At 41.4% G+C, this 22,918-nt stretch overlaps 2 protein-coding genes and 1 long non-coding RNA gene across 7 annotated transcripts in view; 2 read left to right on the top strand and 1 right to left on the bottom strand.

The window, feature by feature from the left end:
• The window catches only part of RHOH (ras homolog family member H), a 35,332-nt gene extending 17,268 nt beyond the window's left edge, over nucleotides 1-18,064 (top strand). For all 5 annotated transcript variants that reach the window (XM_006188968.3, XM_014562825.2, XM_014562826.2 and 2 more), the window contains one exon: nucleotides 16,646-18,064. In XM_006188968.3, coding sequence (XP_006189030.1) covers nucleotides 16,861-17,436 — 576 coding nt within the window. In that variant the 5' untranslated portion in view covers nucleotides 16,646-16,860 and the 3' untranslated portion in view covers nucleotides 17,437-18,064. The remainder of the gene's footprint in view (nucleotides 1-16,645) is intronic.
• On the bottom strand, nucleotides 1,092-20,100 carry LOC116668561. The gene is made up of 3 exons (XR_004325702.1): nucleotides 20,090-20,100; nucleotides 6,268-6,273; nucleotides 1,092-1,190 (listed from the first exon to the last, which is right to left on the bottom strand). It is a non-coding gene; the product is annotated as an uncharacterized LOC116668561 (long non-coding RNA).
• A 2,299-nt stretch (nucleotides 20,101-22,399) lies between these two features.
• The window catches only part of CHRNA9 (cholinergic receptor nicotinic alpha 9 subunit), a 69,036-nt gene continuing 68,517 nt past the window's right edge, over nucleotides 22,400-22,918 (top strand). Inside the window, exon 1 of the mRNA XM_006188967.3 lies at nucleotides 22,400-22,415. Within this exon, the coding sequence (XP_006189029.2) occupies nucleotides 22,404-22,415 (12 nt within the window). The 5' untranslated portion in view covers nucleotides 22,400-22,403. The remainder of the gene's footprint in view (nucleotides 22,416-22,918) is intronic.

Raw genomic sequence — 22,918 nt, forward strand, 5'->3', positions numbered from 1 at the left:
GCTTTTACAAGGCTTGAGAACCTCTCTCCTCAGTATGGACCTTTGGGAGGCAAATGAGTGATGTGGCCAACGGCTGTTATTTTTTGTCCAGGAAAGCCATGAGGATGCCTTAGAGAACTGAGGGATTTTCTGGGATCTAAATGACACTACCCATTGGGCCTCTCTGCCACCTTGGCCACCTAGTTGTCCTGCTGCCAAGGTGTGTAAATGGGCTGGGTGTTTCCTCCAATCAGTCTCTGAAAACTGCCTAAGGCACAAAGTATTTGCAAGTTCTGTTGGTCACAAATCAGGCCCGTGGACTCTAAATAGGACTGGAACATGTCCCCAGGAAAAGAGGTGCAGATTCTGTTTCTGTCTTGTGTATATCTAAGATGCTTGCGACTGAACACAGCCTTGACATCAGACACCTGCTGGGATCCCTTGTGCTTCATTTGGCTGATGCACCCAGACTGAGGGTTTTTTTTTTTAAGTGTGCATGCCTCTGGGTCAAGGTGGTGGGTGGGGAAGGAAGGACAAGCAAGGCAAGGTACAAGGAGAAGCCTGGGAGTGGGGAAAGGTCATCCTTGGCAGGAACATTGCACCATCTGCCCCTCTTCCCTATTAACATCTCTCAAATCAGCTTGTGACATCGGAGCTTTCATGGAAACATGGACTGTCAGTACTGGAGGGGCCCTAAGAGCCCACTGAGTTCAATGCCTAATTTTACAGATGAGGAAATTGAAGTCCGGAGAGGCTAATGCTTGAGCAAGTCACAGTTAGTGGTAGAGCCAGGATTCGAGCCTGACTCGCAGTGCAGGGTGCTGGCCACTGCAAACTGCCTCTGTGTAAACATAGTGAGAAATACAGGACAGTACAATACAGTACAGCACAATATAATACAATGAGAAAAAGGCTAAACCGCCACACTGACTCTTCATTTATTTTTAGTATTATATTTTCAGATTTATCCACAGCTGAGGAGGGATTGCTTAGTCCTCTACCAAAGAGATTTAAAATCAGGCAGCTCAAACCGGCAGACCTTGTTTTATTATGCTCCGCTTGACTACAGTTCTCTTGATTGATTGACTTTACAAATGGAAGTTTTGTGGCAACTTCATCGAGCAAGTCTATTGGAGCTATTTTTCCAACAGCAACTGCTCACTTCTTGTCTCTGTGTCACATTTTGGTAATTCTCACAATATTTAAAACTTCTAAATTACTATCATATTTGTTACGGTGATCTGGGGTCAGTGATCTTTGGTGCTGTGATTGTAATTGTTTTGGGGCACCATGAACTGTGCCCACATAAGACAGTGAACTTGACTGTTGAAATGACAACAAAGGATTTAGGATTTAGAATATCACATAAACTTTGTTGATAAAGAAGTGGCAGGGTTTGAGAGCACTGACTCCAATTTTGAAAGAAGTTCTACTGTGGGTAACATGCTATCAAACAGCATTGCATGTTACAGAGAAATCATTCAGGAAAGGAAGAGTCAATAGATGTGGCTAACTTCCTCTTTGTCTTATTTTAAAAAACTGCCACCACCCCAGCCTTCAGGAACCACCACCCTACTCAGTCAACAGCCATCGACATTGAGGCTCCACCAACAAAAAGTTTATGACTCAATGAGGGCTTAGATGACTGTTAATATCTTTTAGCAATAAAATATTTTTTAATTGAGGTATGTACAGTATTTTTAGACATAATGCTGTGACACAATAGACTACAGTATGGTAACATAACTTTTATATCCACTGGGAAACCAAAAAAATCATGTGACTCACTTTATTGCAATATTCGCTCTGCTGTGGTGGTCTGGACCCTGAACCCTCACTATCTTGGAGGTTTGCCTGAAAAGTCTACTGATAAAGGAAAAATTAAATGAGAAAAACATCATGGAGTGTGGTACAGTATGCTATAGTCTGTATACAAAAAAAGAGTGATTGTGTGTGTTATGATAATTACACATATGCGTTTGTGCATATACATTTGTGAATACTTGTCATAATGTGATCGCTTTGGGAAAATGCATGAGAAACTTAATACAGTGGTTGCCTTGGGGAAAATGGCCTGGGGCCCTGGAGGGCAGGCATGGGAAGGAGACATATTTTTCACTTTTGTACTTTTTGAATTTTACTGTAGGCATGTATTAACTATTCAAATAAGGGAGAAAAAGAATGCTTACTAGGAGTTTCTGGAAGTCCTCATGGAGGAGGTGGCATTTGAGCTGGGCTCTGGGACAGGTAGAATTTACCAGGAAGCGTCAGAGCAGGGAAGATCACATTTCAGGAGATGAGAACAGCACACTTAAGATTGCTGAGGCTGGAAAGGCAGGGAGAGTTTGGTGGATGCTACATAGTCCCGAGAGATTTCAGCAATGGCTAGCTGAACTGCAGACAAGGAAGAGGAGAAAAGTAATGAGAGAGACGGCTGGAAGGAGGTTATTTTATACTTATTTGGCCCCAGTATCCCTTTCCAATGTCATCTTCCACCGATGCTCCAGCCCCCAAAGCCAGCTCTCTACCTCCACATACTTGCCCCACATGCACACCTGGGCACCACCCACTTCCTCTGAATGCCGTCCACCAATCCCATTTTCTTTCCCGTTCCAAGGCATATTTCAAATGTCACTCCTTTCTGCCCCTCCTACCCTACCCTCCTTGAAGATTTAAGCACTCTGCCCTTAGAGTTCTCTTGGCATTTTGCATTTACCTTTATTATAGCACTTACCCATTTAAATTTTATTTTTTTCTGGGTTGAAGCTCAATGTGAGGTCATTTGTATGCAGATGGTTGCTTCTTTTCTTTCTAATTTAGGATTTTATTCTCTAAGATATGTGGGGCCTAATTATGAAGTATGGCCATCCTGTTCGGCCTCTGCACGGCCATCGCATTATCTCTCCTCATGAAGTCATTTCTTCTATCAAGAATGACAACAAAAAAGTGAGGCTCATAGGCATTATTAATTAAGTAGAAAAAATTTTATTTAAAAAACCTCTAGATCTAGTCTAAACTATCTTAAATTGTCCTTATTGTCTTCTGTCCCCATCAGGCTCTTTAAAAGTAGGCCTAGTTTAAAGCCAATTAAAGGCAGATATCTTGTTATGTTTTCCAGACTTCTGTGGATTTGGAACTTAATGTTAACAGAATATTATGTATGCATAAGCAATGAATTAAACAGTTTAAAAAAGAATTTTGCTCTGGAGTATCCTGATAGTTTCAGGGTCATTATGAACTTGTTTCTCCCAGTTTCTGTTAAGTCCTTGATCAGAGGTTGAGCATCTGCGGAGAGAGTTAATCCAACTACTATGTGTTACATCTGCAATATAATCAATACAGAAAGCATATACATCAGTATTCCAAAAGAAAATTTTAAACACTTAAGAAAGTCTGTACAAACTTGGGTTCTTGGGTTATTGCACTTTGTTCCTTTTCTCTCTTAGAAATCTTAGGGAGTAACTGTTGTGCCTTTGTACAGTTTTGTCTGTAGAGGGGCATGTATACGTTGTGCTGGAAATTCACAGCAAGCCTGGTTTTGTCCATCACTGAACAGATAGATACCTTTCCTCTGCCTGGACTCAGGCCATTCTGGCTATTCTGGGTGTTCAAGGGCATCAGACCAGGCTTGTACACTTATTTTTCTAAGTAAATGAGATTATGAATTGTTCAATTGCTTTCTTTTTCAGTTACTAATATGTCACAGATACTCTTCCTGTGTGATACATACAGGGCTGATTTAATCCTTTTTTAAAAAATTGAAATAGAGTTGACATACAATATTATGTTAGTTTCAGCTATACTACATAATGATTTAACATTTGCATACACTGTGAAATATTCACTGTGTGATGTCTGATAACCGTCTGTCCCTATACAAAGTTATTATAATATTGTTGCCCATAGTCCTTATGCTCTATATTACATTCCTGTGACTTATTTATTTTATACCTAGAAGTTTGCATCTCTTAATCCCCTTCACTTATTTCATCCCACCTCCAACCTAATTCAGTTTAATGGTGTATCGGATTCCACTGTATGGATATGGCAGAATTAATTTAACCACTGCCTCTTTTTTTTTACATTTTAAAAATTGAAGTATAGTCAGTTTACAATGTGTTGATTTCTAATGTACTGCGTAATGTTTCGTCATACATATACATACATATATTCATTTTCACATTTCTTCATTACAGGTTACTGTAAGATATTGATTGTAGTTGATGGACCTTTCAGTTACTCTCAGTTCTATTTTTGCTGTTGTGAATAATGCCACAATGAAAATTCTTGCACATATGTCTTGACTACTTGTGTAGGTACAAGACAATGTGTTTGAAGAATTGGAATTGCTGGGTTAAAAGGTAATGCATTTAAATTTTTGATTGCTACTAGCAGGGACATACCAAGGACAGGATGGTAGAGGGGTCCACCCCAGGTACAGGCAATAAGAGGTGCATCATCTGCTGAGAATTTTAAGACAATAATCAAACCAATGTGGGTCTGCTTTTTATTTTCCCCATGTGCTGGCAGTGATAAAGTTAGTGCGAGTGCTTAGTGGCGTGTGTGGATTCCATTAGAGTTGACTTAGGGCAGATTTTGATTCCCGCCCCTATGACACAACATATTCCTGATTCCTGCTTATGATTCCTAAGCAGTAGAGTAGAATTAGAGAATGTTAGCATAATGATTATAGAGATAATGAAACAGAACTTGATTTACTTCAGTTCTGTTATCCTATGTTAGTTTTTGGTGTTTTATGTTCAAACTTAAAACAGTAAAGCAGAGCTCAGATTGCAAGGTGTAATATTTTTGACTGATAATTGCAAGTTTTAGTTCATACCTGAAGTATTTTACTGCACTGGAATAACACTGGAATAATACTTTTAAAATTGAAATTTATTTTTCTTGTAAATTGTTCCTTGTTTATTTTAAAGCTAAAGAATGAGCCAAGGAAATAATGATTGTTCCCGACTCTTACACATTGTTACTAAAACTAATTTTGCCATATAGATGAAGGAGGTTGAAAAATGATCAGCTCCAGGCGTCAAAACCACTAAATGTGCCGCTGGGTTCTGTTAAACTGCCTTCTACAAAGATTGCACACTTCTGTACATTTTTCCATGGTGCGTGAGAGTGTCTGCTTAAGGGAGAAATCTTTCAAATGTTGTTAGAAACCAGGCCTGTAGTAAGAAAGAAATCACTCACCAGCTGAAAAATATCTTTCCAGATCTCCCTCCTCATTTCCTGCCTTTATTTTAGGATTGTGTCTTAGTCTATTTGAGCTGCTGTAACAAAATGCCACAGGCAAGGTAGCTTATAAACAATAGAAATTTACTTCTCACAGACCTGGAGGTTGGGGAGTCCAAGATGATGGCTCGTGCAGATTCAGTGTCTAGTGAGGACTTGCTTCCTGATTCTGGGAGCGTGCCTTCTCACTGTGTCCTCATACGGTGGAAGGGGCAGGGCAAAACTGCGGAGCTCTCTGGGGCTCTTGCATAAGGGTACTAATTTCATTCACGAGGGCTCTGCCCTCCTGACCTACTGACCTCCCAAAGGCCCCCACCTCCTAATACTGTCACCTTGGGGTTAGGTTTCAACATATGAATTTTAGGGGCACACAAATATCAGATCGTAGCAGATTGCTTAGTTTCACCAAGGCTGCGCAGTAGGTAGGTTTCTCCCAAACGAGAGACAGTGGGAGTGGAGATAAGAGACAGCACTATAAGTGGGCTTGCTTGTCCTCTTGGGCAAGTTACTTTACTTTTCTGTGTCTCACTTTCCCTAGCTGTAGAATGAGACAACGGTGGTACTGAGCACGTGGTGGTGTTGTAATGATTAATGGACTAATTTTCACAAAGCACTTCAAACGGAATCTGACCAATGGTAAATACTATGTGAGTGTTAATTGTTACTCTTACCTACTTAGGGTCAGGCTCTCTGCTAGGCATGGCAGATAGAATCTTTTCAATTGCCTTAAAAATTCTACGATCTATGCATCATTATGCACATTTTGCAGTTCTGGTTATGTGACTTGCCCAAGCTTAGGCTGCTAGTCAGCCATGGTGATGAGACACTAACCAAGACCCTGACTTCACGATCTGGGGTCTGTGCAAACGATGGAGTATCAGCAATTTTATACTTTTTTCTCTATCTTTTTCATTTTTAGATTTTTTTTTTTTAAGGTACAGGGATTGTACCCAGGACCTCATGCAGACTAAGCATGTGCTCTACCATGAGCTATATCCCTCCCCCGACTAATGTTATACTTTGAACCTGAAACTAAATCACTTCACTCTCTGCAGTGCTCTGGGCTAAATATTCAGAACAAAATACTTTGACTTCTTTTATAGTTGAGCAATTTGTAAATTAATGGTTGACCCTAATTCTAGAGAATATTGGAAGGCTTAATGATTGCCCCTAAAGAGAGATGATCGATCTCTCGAAGGAAGTTAATGAGAAAGAGAAGATCTGCTTGAAAAAGAGTTTTATATTAAATCTGGGAGTTATCTTTTGAGTAAAAATCCATCAATATGGAATATCTATCTAAGCTATCTATGTAAGTTTGCATTTAAAAATTAAGGAAATTAAGTATGGGATATAAAATTAGACATTATATATATTTGAAAAAATCCTGTGTAGATGGAAAGAGTGCTGACTCAGTGACCAGTTTCAGGGCCCCCAGTAGAAGAAACCACCACTCTCTGGGCCCTGGTTTCCTCATGGGGAAAATGAGTGGGTTGAACTAGATGACCTTTCAGGTATCTAATCATGCTAAGTTTCTTTCCACAATCAGGGGACATGCTATTTCACATTTCTTTAGGGGTTGCTCAATGGTGGGGGAGTAGCAGGAATTTGGGGGAATTCCCAGAACTCATGGATACAAAATATGTAAAGAAAAATTGCTATATATTTATTTTACCAAGAGAGGACTAATATCCTTAATCTCTAAAAAGATTTTAAAAAATCATTAAGAAATGATGACCACCTTGGTAGAAAAGTAGATAAAGTAGATGACTTAGAAAAGAAAAAATATAAGTGGTTAATAACAGATTATTTTGATTTTCACTAGTTGTAAATGAAATACAAATGAAAGCAGATTAAACTGGCAAATGTTATACCCAATGATAATAGTCTGATGAAGTACACACTCTCATACACTGCATATGGAACACAAATTCACCTGACTTTTTTCACCCTTCTTGTTCCAGTAATTGCACTATTTACACTACAGAAATAATTGTATATTTGTACAAATTTATTAAAAATTTTTTTTTCTGTATATATATTTTTATTGAAGTATAGTCAGTTTACAACGTTGTATCAGTTTCTGGTGTACAGCACAATGCTTCAATCATACATGAACATACATATATTCTTTTCATATTCTTCACCATAAGTTACTACAAGATATTGAATATAGTTTCCTGTGCCATAAAGCATGAACTTGTTTATTGGATTTTGTGAGAATCTTCCTGTATTTCAAAGCAAGAGACACTCTGCCAGAGTTCAGTAGGTTTTCTGTGTGATTCAGTGGGTTTGCAGATGTAATTCTTGGTGTATTTGTAGGAGAGGGCAAGCTGTGAGTCTTTCTAATCTGCCATCTTGGCACCTCCCCACATAAATTTATTTTTTAAATGTTCACTCAGTGTTATAGTAAAAATTAGAAATGACTGTCCAATAATAGGCAGTTGATTAAATAAATAATGTTACATTCATATAATGAAATATGATAGTCATTAAAATTATGTTTGAAGACTCAATGATATAAGAAATATTTAGGATGTAAATGTTAAATTAAAAAAGCAAGATGGCAAACTATATACAAAGTATTACATTAGTTTTGAAAAAAAATGACACACTGAAAAAACGAAACAGGAAAAGGTACACTAATATCTCACAGCTTTTGGTTGTTGGTGGTAGTTGGTTTTCTTCTTGAGGGCCTTTAGGTAGCCTGGTATTTTTGAGAAGTTCCGTAACCTGTATGAACTACTTTTTATAATCAGAAAAAAAAAGTATGTAGAAATGATCCAGAGAAAATGAGAGAAGTTAGCCAGAATGAGGAAGCCATCTTCAGTCTGACTGCATCAGCGAATAGGAAAGGAAACGCTGTTCACCGCTAATGGTTTGAAGACGTGTATTGAATGATGGTGGTGGTTCCGGTGTGGGGGATGGGCAAACCCTGGGATGGGATGGTTTTCTTCATGATGGATGGTACTTTAAAGCTGGGAGGTATCTTGGGCTTGGTGGAGGTCAACCAGGTATCAGGCAGATTTCATATTTTCACAGTCAGAAAAGATCAGACAGAGCTACTTTAAGTCTAAGGGGGAAACGTAAAATCTGAAAGTAGAAACTCTCCACTGCCCCCTCACTTTTTCAGACAAAAACGATCCCAAGGCAGAAGGTCTTCTTCATTCTCAGGGTTTCTTTGATTTGTGATCTGGCTTTGTGTGGGTAATCCATTTTCACTCTTGGGTTTCTTTTCTCTTCTTTTTAAGTTATTTTCATTATTACTTTTTGCGCTTTTGCGAAGAGCTAATTCTGCAGAATTGGGGCAAGGAGGGCCGAGGGAGGGTAACGAACGTTTATACCGTTAGGAAGTTCAGGTAATCTCAAAGTAACTTTAAGAGTATCTTTTGGGTAGAATGTTTTCTAGACGTGGCCTTTACTTCCCAGGGACAGATGGTGATGTCTTATTGAGATGCTGTTAGAACTTGTACTTGAAGCTCAAGGCTTTCTTTCATGACTTGGCTGGGGATCCTCACCCAGGACTGTGACTTTTCCTCCTCCATCGCCCTTCCACTAAGACACAGACTCTCAGCCTCTGCACTGCCTACCTTTACATCACTTGTTATTTGCTGCACCAACATTTCTTCAAGTCACTGTAGTATAAAGTATACTTTTTATTTTTTAGTGATACTTTTCTGCATTTTCTCTATAACTAAAGATGAGAATGATACTACAGCTTGGACAAAATGCTATAGAAAACAAAAGATCCCACCCTTTAAAACTTTCATCATGAAACAGTTGAAACATACATAAAAGTAGTGAGAAGAGACTAATATACCTGCCACATACCATCATTCACCTTCAACGTTCTCAATATTTCCCCAATTTTATTTCATCCGTCATCCTTACTTCTTGTTTTTTTCTTTTCTGGAATAATCTGAAATAAATCCCAGGCATCATATTCATTTCACCTGTCAAATAAGAAGGACTTTAAAAGTGTATATGACCACAATATGATGATTGCCTAACAAAATTAGCAATAGTTCCTTAATGTTATCAAACATCCAGGTTGTATTCAATCTTTGAGTATCTAAAATACACACACACACACACACACACACACACACACACATATATATGACTTTAAAAACTCTCTCATGAGCAAGAAAAAGAGAGATGGACTTAGAACATTTGTTAGAGGAGGCATCGTTACTCAGCTCAGCTTGTCTTCTTTCCAAGTTAGAGCTTTAAAAAGGAAACAGAAGCCAGAGACAGTGCTTTCAGGAATTTTAAACAAATTCAGCTGTTCAGATGTAGAACATTTTTGTCTGTGGACACTGATGGGGGCTCATAGAAATTCTCTATTGCCTCAAGGGGCCTCAGGTCAACCTTTTCTTTCCCTTCCAACCACACTTAAGAAACAACACAAAGTACTTCATAACTGCACACATAACACATGCTTCTAGAAATACTTTAATGTGCACAGAAACAAGGAGAAGAAAATGAGAATCAGCTACCATCCTAGGACCATAGCGAATTCACCTTGACATGTTGGTATATATTGATCGAGACTTCATATCTCTGGAATCATACCGTGCATATTTTGAAACCTGCTTTTTTCTTGTTCAGCTCAGGGACCCTTTTCCTGTGTCAGTTCATGTCCTCGTGCCTTGACATTTTAAAGGGTATCAATTATAGGGATAAACTAATTAGTTTAACCACTTGTTCTTGAATGATTTTTTTTTTGTCATCATAAACAGTGTAGGCAAGAACATGTGTGTAACTAAATATTTCATGTCAAAGTTCATGGGAGAAGAAGTCTCTTTGCTGCCATCCGTCTTCCTTTCCCACTCATTCTCATCCCTTGCAATGTGACCACAGCCCCCTTGGCTCTCCTGAAATCTCTCTGGCTTGGCAGCAGATACTCCAGTCTGAAATACCACACTCTCCTCTCCTCTCACATCTCCTCCAGTGTTTCCGGCAACAAATTTTGGAGCCAAACCCAAGCTTGCCTAACCCCATGGTCTGTGTTCTCCTTCCTACGCTGAGTTGCCTCTTTTTTACATAGCAAAGGTTGTCAAACTTTTTATGTAAACGGCCACGTAGTAAATATTTTAGACTCTGTGGGCCATTAAGTCTCTCTTGCAACTTTGAGTTGTAGCAAGAAAGCAGCCATAAATGAAAGAGCTGTGTTCCAATAAGATGTTACTTATGGACACTTAAATTTGAATTTTATATAATATTCACATGTCATGAAATATTATTCTTTTGATTTTTTTAACCATTACAAATCTAAAAACCATTTTTAATTCATGGGCCATGCAAAAAACAGGTGGTGGGTTTTGACTGCAGGTGAGCCATAGTTTGCCAGCCTTGCTTCATAGGATCCTTATATCCTAGAATGGTTAGATATGCACATATTTGCCTCTTTGCTTTTTCTTTCCTTGAACAATTCAGCTTGGACCCCAAACATGTATGCCCAAACATGTATGCCCAAACACGTTGAGAGAGGTTGCGGTAACTACATTTCCCCATCACCTTAGTTTTGAGATGAGATTCTAGTGTCTTTTAATGGTGCTCTGGGCACTTGCCTGGCTGGCTAGCCTTGTTTTTGACTCTGAACTTAGACCAAATTGAGAACTCTATTGGTGTGGTGACAATCCAATTACTGTGCTCGTAGGATTGGAAGGAACATGTCAGGGCAGGGGACTGGAACAGGAGGGGAAGGTGCCAGGGTCCCTACTTGGCCTGGAGTCTGAGGGGCAGGGCTCAAAGAGGCCTCAGGGGTTGATGACATTCTGGTTTCATTCAACTATAATGGGATTAAATCAGCTTTAAGCTTAGGAATGCAAATACTGCTTAGAACCTTGACTCTGGAGAACATGTGGTGAGAGTTGCAAACCAGCATCTTAAAGGCAAACTTTCAGAATAAAATCCATTTGGAATACAGATGATCTGTGTATAAAAATAAACTGAATTTAAAAGTGATTTCCTTTTGTGATTTGCAGGGGGAATTTAATCATTATTTGTAGCAATTAGAAACTAGCTAAGGGGAATTACTGAAGTAGGGTGGGGTATTACTGAAGTAGGATTGAGAATTAGTGAAGTGAACCCTTGCAAGATGAAACTTAAGATAAAATACTCTTTGAAAAGATGTTCCCTAAGAAGGTGGTAGCCTTAATTTTTAAAAATACTTTTTTGCTGAAGTTTACGTACAGAAAAGTGAACACGTTGTAGGTCTGCAAACTGATTAATTTTCACCAACTGAACACACTTGTGGAACTAACTTCTGAATTAAGACACAGGACACTTCTTGTAAATATTAAGAACTCCTTATTTGCAGAGGAGAATGGGAGTAGGGACCCAGCTAGAAGGGATGGCTAGAAACAGTGTCTCGAAACTGGGTTTGCTTAGGAAGCACAGTTTTATGTGAGATGCGTTGGATAGAACAATGAGAATGATGAGGTGTGGGTGCCACGTGGAGCTGTGCAGCTGTGGGGTCAGACTCTATTTGGGTCTAACTTTGCCTCCAGCAGTGTCTCCCTGTGTGACCCGAAGGCAAGATTCTTCACTGGCCGACATCTCTGCAGTTGTGAGATGGTCCTCTCCATGAAGACAGCAGCCGTCCTGCTCACTGTTAGGCTCTCAGGACCTGATACAGTGCCTGCCATGCAGGAAGCTCAAAACAAATTTTTTTAAATAAATAAAATAATCAATAAATAATACATACAGTCCGTAGAAGATGCTCAATAATGTAAATAAAAGTCACAAAATGACCCATCGATCAAGTAGTGCCACATTTGTGACTATATCCCCCAGGAAAATTGTTTCACGTAAACTTCTATACATGTGTATATGCACATATATTTTATGTATAAAGTAGCACTTGTTAATTATGGTGAATTACTGGAACTAACTCAATGGCTGCTCAAAGGACTCAAAACAGTGGGGAATGGCTGGGCAATTATGAATTGTTGAAACAATGGCAAGCTATTGAGCTAAAACCTGGCAAGCATGTAGACTATGTTGAAAATAAAAATTTTTCTAAATTGAAAAAAAAGTTTAAAAGATATACACAAGTGTATATTTATTAGAGAATGAAAAGTGAATAATATTTGGAGTAATAAAGTTGAGAGATGGCTATGCTTTTCCTCTATCAAGTGGCTTAAGATTGTTTTGAATTGATTCTCTTTCCCTGCAAGAGAAAGAAACGAAACGAAGCACCCAACCCCCCCAGCACCCCCCCAAGCCAGACGTGGAATCACTCATCAGAGCAGGGCCTGCTCTTGCTGTGGTGTCCTTGCTAGGCTGTGGAAGGGTTGCTGAGAGAAGGTGCGGGCAGGAGATGAATTGCTGAGAAATGTGATTTCCTAATCACCTAAGTGTGTTAGATTCGCAGCAGAAACAATTTTCTTAATGAATAAATTGGCTGCTGCCAGCACAGGTCCTTTGCCCAAAACTCTTTCCAGAAGGATGACATTTAGATGTATTCTCCGTAATTGATAGGCTGTCCCTGGCTGATGACTGCCATGGGTTCATATTTTTGAAAAAAAAAAAAAAAAATGAGGGTTTTATCAGCATTTTGAAGTAAGCCACCTCAGTCAAAGCCCAGATAACCTAAAATGTGTAATAATAATAATTAGAGTCATAATTTCATCTTAGTTTTATATTGTGCTCTGTCATTCTGGAGGGGCTTTCTCATAAGATAATCAAGAGAGTGTTCCCAAAAGTACAGCGTTTTGTCGGAGTACAGGCACACATTACTGCTGGGTGGTTGTCATTTCCATCTGGTGCTTACAAGCTCCCTGTGAGGAAGGTAGGGCAGTTCTCATTTCAGTTTCTCAAACAGGGGAGGAGCCCAGGAGGACCAGCCATTTCAGCAGAGTGGAGATGGCTATGGTAGAGGGCAGGGCTATCACAGCGACACAGAGGGGGCACCTGGTCCAGCAGTGAGTCAGGCCATCAAAGATGTTCAAGAGGAGGTTGGAGACGGTCGAAGTGGGTGACAGCAGGTCTTTCCAGGTAAATAGAGTAGCACAGAGTGTGTCTGAAGAGAGAGAGAGAATAAAGAGTGGGGGATCTGTTGGGATGAGATGGGATGAGAATTGAGGCTAAAATGAAATGGGGACTTCCTATGGGACAGCCCTCAGCTCTCCGGAAGGTGGAATGGACTAGGACACCTCATCTCTAAGCCCTCCCTCTTGCCTGCCTCTGTGCCTTTGCTGTGGATGACACCATTGCCTTTACAAGATGAAGTCTCCCTTCCCTCCCTCTCTCTCTGTGTGTGCACCCTGGGGGCCTGGGGAAGGCATCCTTTCTGTAAAAACGGTGGAAAGGGGAGAGAGAGAAGAGAAATCAAGTTATTGAGACCTGAGAGGTTCTGGGATTGAAGGTTCATTAATTCCAGTCTGATTTAAGTCCTAAAGGGTCACTCAGTGCATCGCTCACGATGCTATCTGAACTCACTCTTATAACGCCTCCGTATAGCAAAATACCACTGAAAACCCTCTTCTGTTTTTCCCCTAGAGGCTCTTTTAGGGAGAATCTCTCTCTTTAGGTGAAATTCCACTGAAATCAAGCCCATAAGCCTTCCACACACATTATGTGACCTATCATGGCCCCGCTGTGGGCACATGAGACACACCGTCTGAAGGTGATCTGTCCTGTCTATATAGGGTATTGCTCTAATCCAGACTGGAGCTCCTCCCCTGGCCCCCTTCTCCTAGCTCCATATTTAGCCATCTGCTGAAGACTGTGCATGTCATCAAGTTTCATCATCCGTCTTTGCTGCTATGGAGTAGTGCAGAGGTTTACGTTCTTGTATACATGGTGGCAGGCAATAAAGCTTTCTTCTTTGGCCTCAGTTTCAATAGAAACTAACTGAGAGAGTTAATCTTGACCAATCACTTTATGCTTTGGGAAACTGAGGCCTTGAGAACTGACACGATGTGCCTCTTAGGGCCACAGCTGGCTGGGAATGAAGGTCACTTGATTGAGTGGAGCCCTTTTCTCCAGTCTGAATCTTTGTAGCTCTCTGAGCAGCAAAATGCAGACACAAATTTCTTTGTCCATATCATATTCTTATTTTTATGCTACAAGAATATATTTTTTGCAGCCTATACGTATTGTAGTCATGGCTGGGTATAAGACACACAGAGCGCCCTTTGCCATAGAAACCTCTTTAATGCTACTTCAGATTCCTCACTTACAATTAATAATTGTTTATCATTATATTTAGTAATTACTATTTAACAGTGATATTAGTAATGAGGACTATTGTGTATTTTCTACCTGCTGACTATGTACTTACAGTATGTTTACTTTATGTACTATGCTAAGGATTTTATACATCTGAGCACACTTAATACTCTCAATAACTCTGTGTTATAGATATTATCACATCACATTTTACAGAGTGGGAGACTGAGACTTAGGGAGGTTAAGAAACTTCTAAGGTAGTCAGTTTGTCAGCCCAGATGCAATTCCAGATCTACCTGACTTTATAGTCTGTGTTCTTAACAGTTTTGCCCCAGTGACTTCCTTTTGTCAATATTTACTCAGGAAACTTGGCTTTACTCAATATCTTAGAAGAAATTTTTTTCATAACCGAAAGCCTGACTACATGCATGTTTTTCCTGCTACATTAGGGTCAAAATCAAACTTAAAACATGTCTTAATGGGTCTTAGGGCTGGACTAAGTAACAAAGGGTCACAAAAGCTTCATTTAAGTCATCTGTATGTAAAAGGAGCTGAAGTCTGAGACCCAAATGAGCTCCCAAGGGGACCTTGTTCAAAGGTCTGGTGACAAAGAGGTGTCCAGGACCACTGTGTATGAGAGAGACTGGATGTGAGTCTTCAGAGAGACTCCAGGCAAATGTTTGACACCCCAACCCCTATGCTTGGACATTCAATATTTGGTATTTTAAATAAATAGTAAAATATGGTGCCTGCTCATAGACCCCATGTCCCAGGTTCTGTGCTGTTAGACTCTCCACATACTGAATTGCTACAGTAATTTCATCAAGAAGATGCATTTCTTATTTTTCCATTTTTATGAGGAAACCAAGGCTCAGAGAGGTTAAGTAACTTGACCAAGGCCACTCAGCTTATATGTGGTAAAAAAATGGATACATGAAAATCCTGTGAATTATTTATTTAACTCATTTGCAAAGGCTATTATGTCTAATTAAACAGACTGTGGGTTGACAAGGATAAAACTGTCTTGGAGGGGAATGTCCAGATTTAGAGGAGTGTTTTTTAAAAATTATGTTTTGAAGCAGACATATAGGTCTGTTTTACATTACTTTACATGTGACATGGCAGGAAGATTGCCAGTGGGGGAGGTTAAAAGCCCAGATTGTATTAATAACCTTTACTTTGAAATTTGGTCTGAAAGACATTTCCTTTGTCTGAAGCTGGGCTGGCCTTGTGATGACATCCCTTGGCAGACGGGGACACCAACTCCACGACTGATCTCATCAGTCTGGAGCTCTTCCACCTGCAGTGAATGAGAATTTACTTAACTCTTTCATGAAATTCAGATTTTGTCATGTTTATGTGGTTCTGTTTAAGTGACAAGCACTGAATATGGTTGCTTTTAAGCAAGTTATTTTGTTTAACCAGGAGCTTAGCAGAGTTCCTGATACATAGGTAGCTGTCCAGAAAAGAAATAATTTTATCCCCACAACATCTCTGAGAAGTAGTTCCTAAATTTGTAACAATCTTGCAGATTCGTAAACTGAGGCTTGGAGATCAAGCAATGTGCTCAAAGCCGTGTTGTTGTATAGGTGATGGAGTCTGATTTCAGATGCAGAAAATGCCAAGGACATTGCTCTTTCTGTTACACCTGTAGTCAGTTTTTTGAAAAAACCTCAAGGGAAAAACCACAGCAAATTTTTAGAGTTCTGGTGATTTCTTCTCTCTGACCTCAGCACATAAACCAAGGACTGGCTGATTAATCGATAAATGAGGGGAAGTGTTTATAGTATGTGTGGCTTGTCACACTGCTCTTTCTTGCCGTTCCCAAAGTGGCTGGGATCCACTAGAAACTGAAGCAGCCAAGACCGCTGTCAGCCACGGTCCCCACTTCTTGGTGCAGAAGCTGACAGAGAGCTGTCTGAACACGTCTCATTCACACAGCAGGTTGCTGTTGAGGTCTTTTTCATGTTGCCACCAGAGCAGTCGCTGGTGTTTTTACCGCTAGGCTGACTTTAGAGATCAAATCAGCTTCTGCTTCTTGACTGGGTGGGGTTGTGGGTGTAAGTGCTGGGGTATAACAGGTCCAAGCTTTCACTGCCGGGATAAGGGTGAGTTAGACAAGTGGGGTCGGACGGCTCCACTGAGGAGGCCCCCCTGTTTAATCAGTTTCCCAATGATGAAGCTGCCCATCATCAAGAAAGGGAAAAAAGACTCAATTTCTCCCCTTCTCTTTCTGTTCCAGTTGAAGACTAGCCTTTGGAGGTTTCCAGAGTAGATCGTGCATCTCCTTTGGATGGACCGGGCAAAGTGACATTCTGCAAACTGCTGTCAGAGGTCCTGAGAACACAAGCCCATCTGGCTTTCATTCCCTGTGTTGAATGGCATTTGCCCCAGCAGCCCACTGAGGGCTCTTTCCCTCGGGATTCTGAACTGTAACTAGGAACCCAGGCTGAGAAGATGCTGAGTTCCATCAAGTGTGTGTTGGTGGGAGACTCTGCGGTGGGGAAAACCTCTCTGTTGGTGCGCTTCACCTCAGAGACCTTCCCGGAGGCCTACAGGCCCACGGTGTATGAGAATACAGGCGTGGACGTCTTCATGGATGGCATCCAGATCAGCCTGGGGCTCTGGGACACAGCCGGCAATGATGCCTTCAGGAGTATCCGGCCCTTGTCCTACCAGCAGGCGGACGTGGTGCTGATGTGCTACTCCGTGGCCAACCATAACTCCTTCCTGAACCTGAAAAACAAGTGGATCGGTGAAGTCAGGAGCAACCTGCCCTGCACCCCTGTGCTGGTGGTGGCCACCCAGACTGACCAGCGGGAGGTGGGGCCCCACAGGGCCTCCTGCGTCAATGCCATAGAAGGAAAGAGACTGGCCCAGGATGTGAGAGCTAAGGGCTACCTGGAGTGCTCAGCCCTCAGCAATCGGGGGGTACAGCAGGTATTTGAGTGTGCCGTCCGAACTGCTGTCAACCAAGCCAGGAGACGCAACAGAAGGAGGTTCTTCTCCATTAATGAATGCAAGATCCTCTAAACCCCAAAGACTTTACTCAACACTCGTTTCCTCTGCCCAAAGACTAACTGAGACAGGGAGAGCCCACAAGCCAGCAAGGATTGATACTCTTTCTGGATACAGCAGCGTTTCCTTCCTGAAAAGTGTTTCCTTTTGGATACAATTGATGAGACTTGGCTACTGGATGTTTTTACAAAATAAACTCTACAAATGGACTCTTTGCCCTTGCCAACTAGAAGATGCCTTGAGCAACTGTAATGAATACTCCATCTTCAACTAAAAAAACCAAAGCGGTCTCCACAATTTTGGACAATGAAGTGAGTTTTCCAAAGCATTCTGTATTTAAAGACATTTTATTTAAATAATAACTAAATGAATAGCTCTTGGATATAATTAGTTTTTACACTTGGAAAGTCTTCCTACCTACTCACAAACACCAGCTGATGTGTGAGTGAAATGAGCTTACTGGGCTGTGCCATGCCTGCAGTGGTACTGTTTTCACCTGAAGTAGTCATTTTGTTGAGACCACTTGCCTGCTAGATTTTACTAGGTAATCAAATTTTAAAACAACCATCAACTGATTCTTGCAATTAATTTCCCACCCACTGTTTATTCAGAGTTGTATATAAAATACATTTCAATGCCGTAAGATACTTTGATACTGTCTAATGACTTTAAACAGCTGTCATATGTCTCTGTGATTATTTTTTTTAAAAGCATTTATTTATGGTATAGCCTTTCACCTAATGAACTCCAATTATGCACTAAATAGTCCTCTCTCATTCACCAAAACAGACTGAAGGAAACGTCTTCCAGGTAGAGAGCAGACTGCTCTAAGCGATGGCAGCAGAGCTTGGAGCAGACGCAAGGAAGTCTGACTTTCACTTTGGGGACCGTTGCACTTCGCCAGCGTCTTCTGACCCTGGGACTCCTAGCTTGTTGTAGGTCTTGTGAAAGACCAGACTCGGTTCTCTGTGACGGCAATTCAGCAAATTTGTTGTCTGAACTCTAACCTGAGCTGGCATGGCAACATAATTTATTAATTTTAGGATCTAATCAGAATCATTGGGAAGATATCTAGGTGTATATGTATCTGTGTTGGAAAAAAGGTGGAATTTGTAACTTTTACTAATTTCATGAATATGAAACACCTGAGCAGAAAAAATCACAAATTTCAAGCACAGGGAACAGGAAAACGGTATAGCAATTGCTTAGATAATAAAAAGTTATCAGGAGAAATACTGAGTAAATAGGAACACTGCCTACCCCCATTCTATCTAATAGCTTAAAAGCAATGGCATTGATCATGTTAAAGTTGAGAACAGAGGACTATGTCGCTTCAGAAATTGCAAAAGCTGGAACCCAGGTGTTTCGTTTACTCACCCAATCAAATAAAACCTAGAACCACTCTGAATCACGTTTATTAAAGCTCATGGTGGTTAGGGTGTAACACGCCATCACACACCAACGGTGAGCAGTTGGCGTAATGACCATGATTAGACTTTTGTTATGTGGTCGATTCTTTATAGCGCTAATCAATGTCAAAATCAAACGTGTGCTTGTCTCCACATTGCCTTCTCTTTCTCCTCTTTGCTCATCCACATCCAATAAAGGGGCTGGGACCTGGGTCTTCGTCTCTGGGGCCCGGGTTCCTTCAGTTCCCTGGGGCTGACATAGCTACCTTCACCCTGACATCTCCAGCTCTCCAGGCCCACAGCTCATCCTCTCCTCAGTATCACCTGTGTGCCTTAATTTGCGAACTACCATATCCAGCTCTCCACGCTGGGCAGCCAGAGGGTTGGAGGGCTTCAAAGCTGGCCAGGCAGGTGAGGCGATGGGAGTTCATCTCCTCAGTATCCCTGTTGACCTTCCTCCTCTTCTCCATCAATCGCCAACGGTCTTAAAGAACACGTGCAGGTTTTCCTTCAGGGTCAGTCTTTAGGGTGGAGGGTATTTAACACAATAGCAGGAATCAATTTCTAATCATTACAACTAGCTTTCCCCAAGCTTTTCTTTCTTTCTTGTTGAATAGAGATTGGTTGACGTGGGTTGGGGGATAGGGGGCCAGGATCTGAAAATGGGAAGGCCTAGTTACCTGATTCTAAGAGAGGGGAGAGGAGGTGATTCCATGGCAGAAGTGGTATTACCAGGGAAGGCCAGAGAGGGCGAGGCCAGGTGACTTTGCCTTCACCTGGGCAGACACACAGGTGAGCCGTCTGCTTGTTGGCTGGAGCCAAGCTTAAAGGCCCCCTCTGAGAACCCTCACACCTAAGAATAGGAATCCACGTGTAAACCCTCCCCAGTGATAGGAACTGGCATAAATTGAAGCCAGTCAGCATCTCTCTCCCTTATTAGACTACAGTTCTTGAAGGCAGAGCCACCTCCTGTTCATTTCAGTGTCCCCAGGGCCCAGCTCAGGGAAAGAAAGGCAGCTAAACAAAGTCGTGTTGAATTGAATTGGAGAGAAAGTCAAGAATTGGACGGATGTGCTGCAAAGCGGTTACAGGAAGGAAGCAGACCCTCACCAGCTGTGCAGGGGTAAGAAGTGAAAATAGGCCATTTTCTTGGAATCCATGCAGTTTATGCTCTACATGACTGTGTATTTCTTTCTCCTGCTTAGATGCAGGCATATGCTTCTTACACTTCAAAACTTGCAGTACCTTTTTTTGTGGACTATTGTATGTTGATTCTTAACCATCCCGCGTAGCAACATTAAATATGCTCTTGTTTACATTAAGGAGTTGGCTGAGTGGTTGAGTAATTCATCCTATTCTGTTCTACTTTATACTGACTATCTAAATACGGTGGCACAAGCTAGTGTGATGAAATTAGGCTGACAAGAAAGCAGAAAGCATCGCAATGGTTATAGTTTATTGAGGGCTTGGATGTGCCAGGCCCTGTGCTAAGCACTTGAGTGTGTGTGTGATCTCACCACGTGAAGTGTAGGTAGCCACACTGTGAGTACCATATTGCACAGGAAACTGAACGTTGACCGGCAAGTCCAAGGCCAGACAGCAGGTGAGTGGCTGCACCAGGAGTCTTGAGCGGGTCTGTTGGACTCCAAAGCTCTGCTCAAAACCACTGTGCCCCACTTCCTCCCAGAGCAGCCCAACCATGTGGTTTTGCCACATCCGATCTCATGTAACCTTGTAGGTCCCAACCCTACCAGTCAAGTGGCCTGTATTTTAAAAATTGCTTTTAATAAAATATTTCAATTCTTTGTCCATCCCCCCTTTTATTTTTCTTCCCTGCAATGAGAAAGGGACCTAAGTTACAGAGCACCGTCATTTGCAAAGGTGTTTGCTCTAACCCTTGGCTTTTCAGTATAATTTTGTAGGTTGATTACATATGAATTGGCAGAGATGCAATACATCATGCTGTGATGCTTCGAAAAGCTTGGAAAATACTCTCTTTTTCTTATCTCACTACTTTTCCATCCCTCAGGTCTCAGGTATTTCCTTTGAATGAGGGAGTGACTGGGAGAGGAGAGCCTGGTTCTTTCTGTTTAAAGATCTGGTACTAGGGAAGGGCACTTCACCCATCATGGGATGGGATGGAAGGAGTCCCGCTTGCCACGCCTGTTGGGTTGTGATACCACAGAGGGGACTGGGCATCTGTGAGTGTTCATCCCCGAAGCCGAGAAGGCTCTCCTATGAATTGAGTCAGATCAGAACAACTCAAGGGTAGGTAGGGCCCTATTTCTCCTCAGTCTGTATCTCTTCTGATAAAGGAAAGATGCATACACACTCTCCAAGATCTTCAGCAGTTTTTCAACAGAAAAGATAAAATAAACCACAGAAATCACTTGTGATGTAAAGTTCCTAAAGAGCACTCGAGTCACCCTAAAGTCCACATTAATTTTTGTGGTCGATTCTAAAATACATCCTGACATGGAACTTAACACTTAATGGACAGACATGATGAGGCAGTAAGAGTCCAGACAGCTGTGATCTGTTTTGGAGTCACAAAGTCTGGGTCATGTGTCTTTCAGCTTCAGTTTCCCTAACTTAAAACAGATACTAATTCCTGGGTTACTCTAAGAATTAGCACAATAATGATTGTGGAACTATTGTTCAAATGCTGGTGCCAGTATGGATTTTTTATGTGTCTATGCAGATACATAGGCTGAACATTCTGGATAAGATCAGAATATTCCAGAACTTGTCAGCAGTGGGCCACGAGATGGGAAACCTACACAGATGTAGGCGCCATTGGTAGCAACGTTCAACAGGGTACAGTGAGTAAAATGGCATGCGGTGGCAATAGCGACAAACTACATTTGAATGCCTCCTGCTTCTGGGTTTGTGCTGGGCACTTTACAGTCCTCCTCTCATTAAATCCTCAGAACATGCTCATAAGGTGGATAATATTCTCTTTCTGTTATAAGAAACTGAGGCTCAGGCAGATATATGGAGATACTTCCTTCATGCTGTTACTTTTCAAAATGTCCCAGTTTTGCCATGTAATTTCGGTGTAATTAAACTTGACCAGTTTATTTATTATATGGTGAATTATATTTAAAGTTCACTGCGCGTGCTAATTTAGCTAAGATGCTGAGAATGATCCCTGTCACACGTTGATGATTAAGGCTTGGCAGCCTTCCTGCGAGAGCTTCCTTTCATCCTTTTCCCTATTAAAAAGTCTCAGGTGGTTCTTACCCCACTGTCCTGGTGGTCCCTGCTGGCTGTTCCCCCCCGCCCCCTCCCCCTGCCATTTCCATTTTCCACCCTTGGCTGCCCTCCCCGTGCCTGGGGAGCTAACCCTGGGACTGCGTCACCCAGGATCTCTTCCTGGCTAGCTTCCACTTGGATGCAGCTCTTGGGAGACTTTGGCTAGAAGTCAGAGGGTGGGAGGAAAGAACAGTTGGGTGTTTTTTCCGGCTTTGGTGATGCTTATCTGTCAATAGCTGTGACTCCCTCACACCTGCTGAGCAGCTTCTCCTCTATGCCTCCAACTTCCACGGGGCTCCAGGATGGCATTTCCTCACCATGCCCCTCATGGTAAGTAATGGCTTCTTGCTTCTGAAGGATATGGGTTTGACAGCCTGGCTAACTGCACTGTCCTGAACCTCAAAACCGAGGAAGTGCCACGCTTGATCTCTATTTGCTTGGGAGAGAATGGAGTGTGTTGATTAATTTTAATCTGAATAAGCAAAAGAGTAATTCTGGAATAGCAGGGTTCAAGAATTGTGGGTCTTCTAATGGCATATTTTTATTTAAGAAGCTCTGCTATAAATATATAAAGAACCACTATGAATCAACAATAAAAACAGCTCAGTTTTAAAATGGCCATTTCTCAGAAGGGGAAATATGCATGACCAATAAACAACAGAAAAGGTGTTCAGTCTCACCAGGAGTCAGGGGAATGCAAACTAAATCCATAATGAGATATCATTGTCATGCCACCACATTAGCAGAGAAAAAGTATGACTATGAAGTATCGGCAAGGATATGAAGCAATAAACTTATATGCATCTTGTGGGGATGTAAATTAATATAACATT

This window comes from Camelus ferus, chromosome 2 (assembly GCF_009834535.1).
Source record: "Camelus ferus isolate YT-003-E chromosome 2, BCGSAC_Cfer_1.0, whole genome shotgun sequence".
Classification (NCBI taxonomy): domain Eukaryota; kingdom Metazoa; phylum Chordata; class Mammalia; order Artiodactyla; family Camelidae; genus Camelus; species Camelus ferus.